This window comes from Pundamilia nyererei, unplaced genomic scaffold, assembly GCF_000239375.1.
Source record: "Pundamilia nyererei isolate P.nyererei 1_Seehausen unplaced genomic scaffold, PunNye1.0 scaffold00351, whole genome shotgun sequence".
Classification (NCBI taxonomy): Eukaryota; Metazoa; Chordata; class Actinopteri; order Cichliformes; family Cichlidae; genus Pundamilia; species Pundamilia nyererei.
The window spans coordinates 390,839-391,911 of record NW_005187752.1 but is presented as its reverse complement, the minus strand read 5'-3'; the positions used below and the strand labels follow the sequence as shown (position 1 = coordinate 391,911).

Genomic DNA, 1,073 nt, shown 5'->3' with positions numbered 1-1,073 from the left:
GAGGTCATTTTTCAGTCTTTGAACCTTGACAGAAAGGTTTCCTGGATCCAGCTCCATGAACACTTTTTGAAATGCTTCAAATGTGCATTTGAAATTCTTGGGGTATTTCAGATCCAGAGCATAGCACAGTCCCAAAAGATAGCAATAGGCTTTGCTCAGATTCCCAAGTTTGCCCAGAACAGTAACGCCTTCAATAACAATACCCACATCAGTAGGTTCGCCTGACCTGTCTTGAGTCTGCAGCAGGTAAATCTTCATCACCTCCTCAGCCAAAGCCGCTTCAACAAAGACAGCATCAGCACCGTCCTTTAAAAAAAGAAACAACTGTTTTAAGCTCACATATTTCCAAACATTGAAACAAAAAGTTTCATTTGTATGACATCACCGGTACTCATAATATGTGGACACTGTGCTCCAAAATCTTTGAGCAAATGCTATTCTTTTGTATGCTTTGAAGTGTTTTTTTTTCTTTAGAACAGTATCTTAAAACTTTTCTATGATCTCACAAGCTAAAATAAACTACTAATATTCCTAAAACAGATTTAGTGCACCAACCTCAAAGGTTTTGATTAAGGCACTTGGATCCTCTCCCAGATGGTCAATGAGACATCTGATGATGACTTCTCGTTTTTTCTCGATGGAATTTCCACTCTGTAAAACAGGAAGTCTCAACTGAGGCAAAATTTGCACATTTAAAACATGACCTACCATTTCTAGCTTAAACATAACTATTTTTTTTCTGTTGTTGACCTGTTTTCACACCCACCATCAAGGTAAGAACACCTGTGGAGCTAAAATATTGAACAGAAACCTAAGAAAAGCCGTTTTTAGTGGAAGGGTCTCTTCAATGCTGTGTTGGAACGTTTTTGTGGTTAGAAAATGCAATCTTCCTTACCTGAAGCAGAAGGTTTAACTGTGCTCTGTGGCGTTGTCCAGCAGCACCTTTCTTGGCTTGAAACAAGGACAGGAGTTTGGATGAATACAAGTCCAACGATGACATGAACTTTGGTTCAAGGTTCAGGGTCGTGATCCTATGAAACTATGCACTGACCTGGATGGGAGAGGACAAAAAA

At 39.4% G+C, this 1,073-nt stretch overlaps 1 protein-coding gene across 1 annotated transcript in view; it reads right to left on the bottom strand.

Annotated features, from left to right (window-relative positions):
* Nucleotides 1-1,067, bottom strand: part of LOC102200821 (uncharacterized) — a 10,521-nt gene extending 9,454 nt beyond the window's left edge. The window contains exons 1-3 of the mRNA XM_013915706.1: nucleotides 896-1,067; nucleotides 556-651; nucleotides 9-306 (exon numbers count right to left, since the gene is read on the bottom strand). Coding sequence (XP_013771160.1) covers nucleotides 9-306; nucleotides 556-651; nucleotides 896-1,000 — 499 coding nt within the window. The 5' untranslated portion in view covers nucleotides 1,001-1,067. The remainder of the gene's footprint in view (nucleotides 1-8; nucleotides 307-555; nucleotides 652-895) is intronic.
* Between the last annotated feature and the right edge of the window lie 6 nt (nucleotides 1,068-1,073).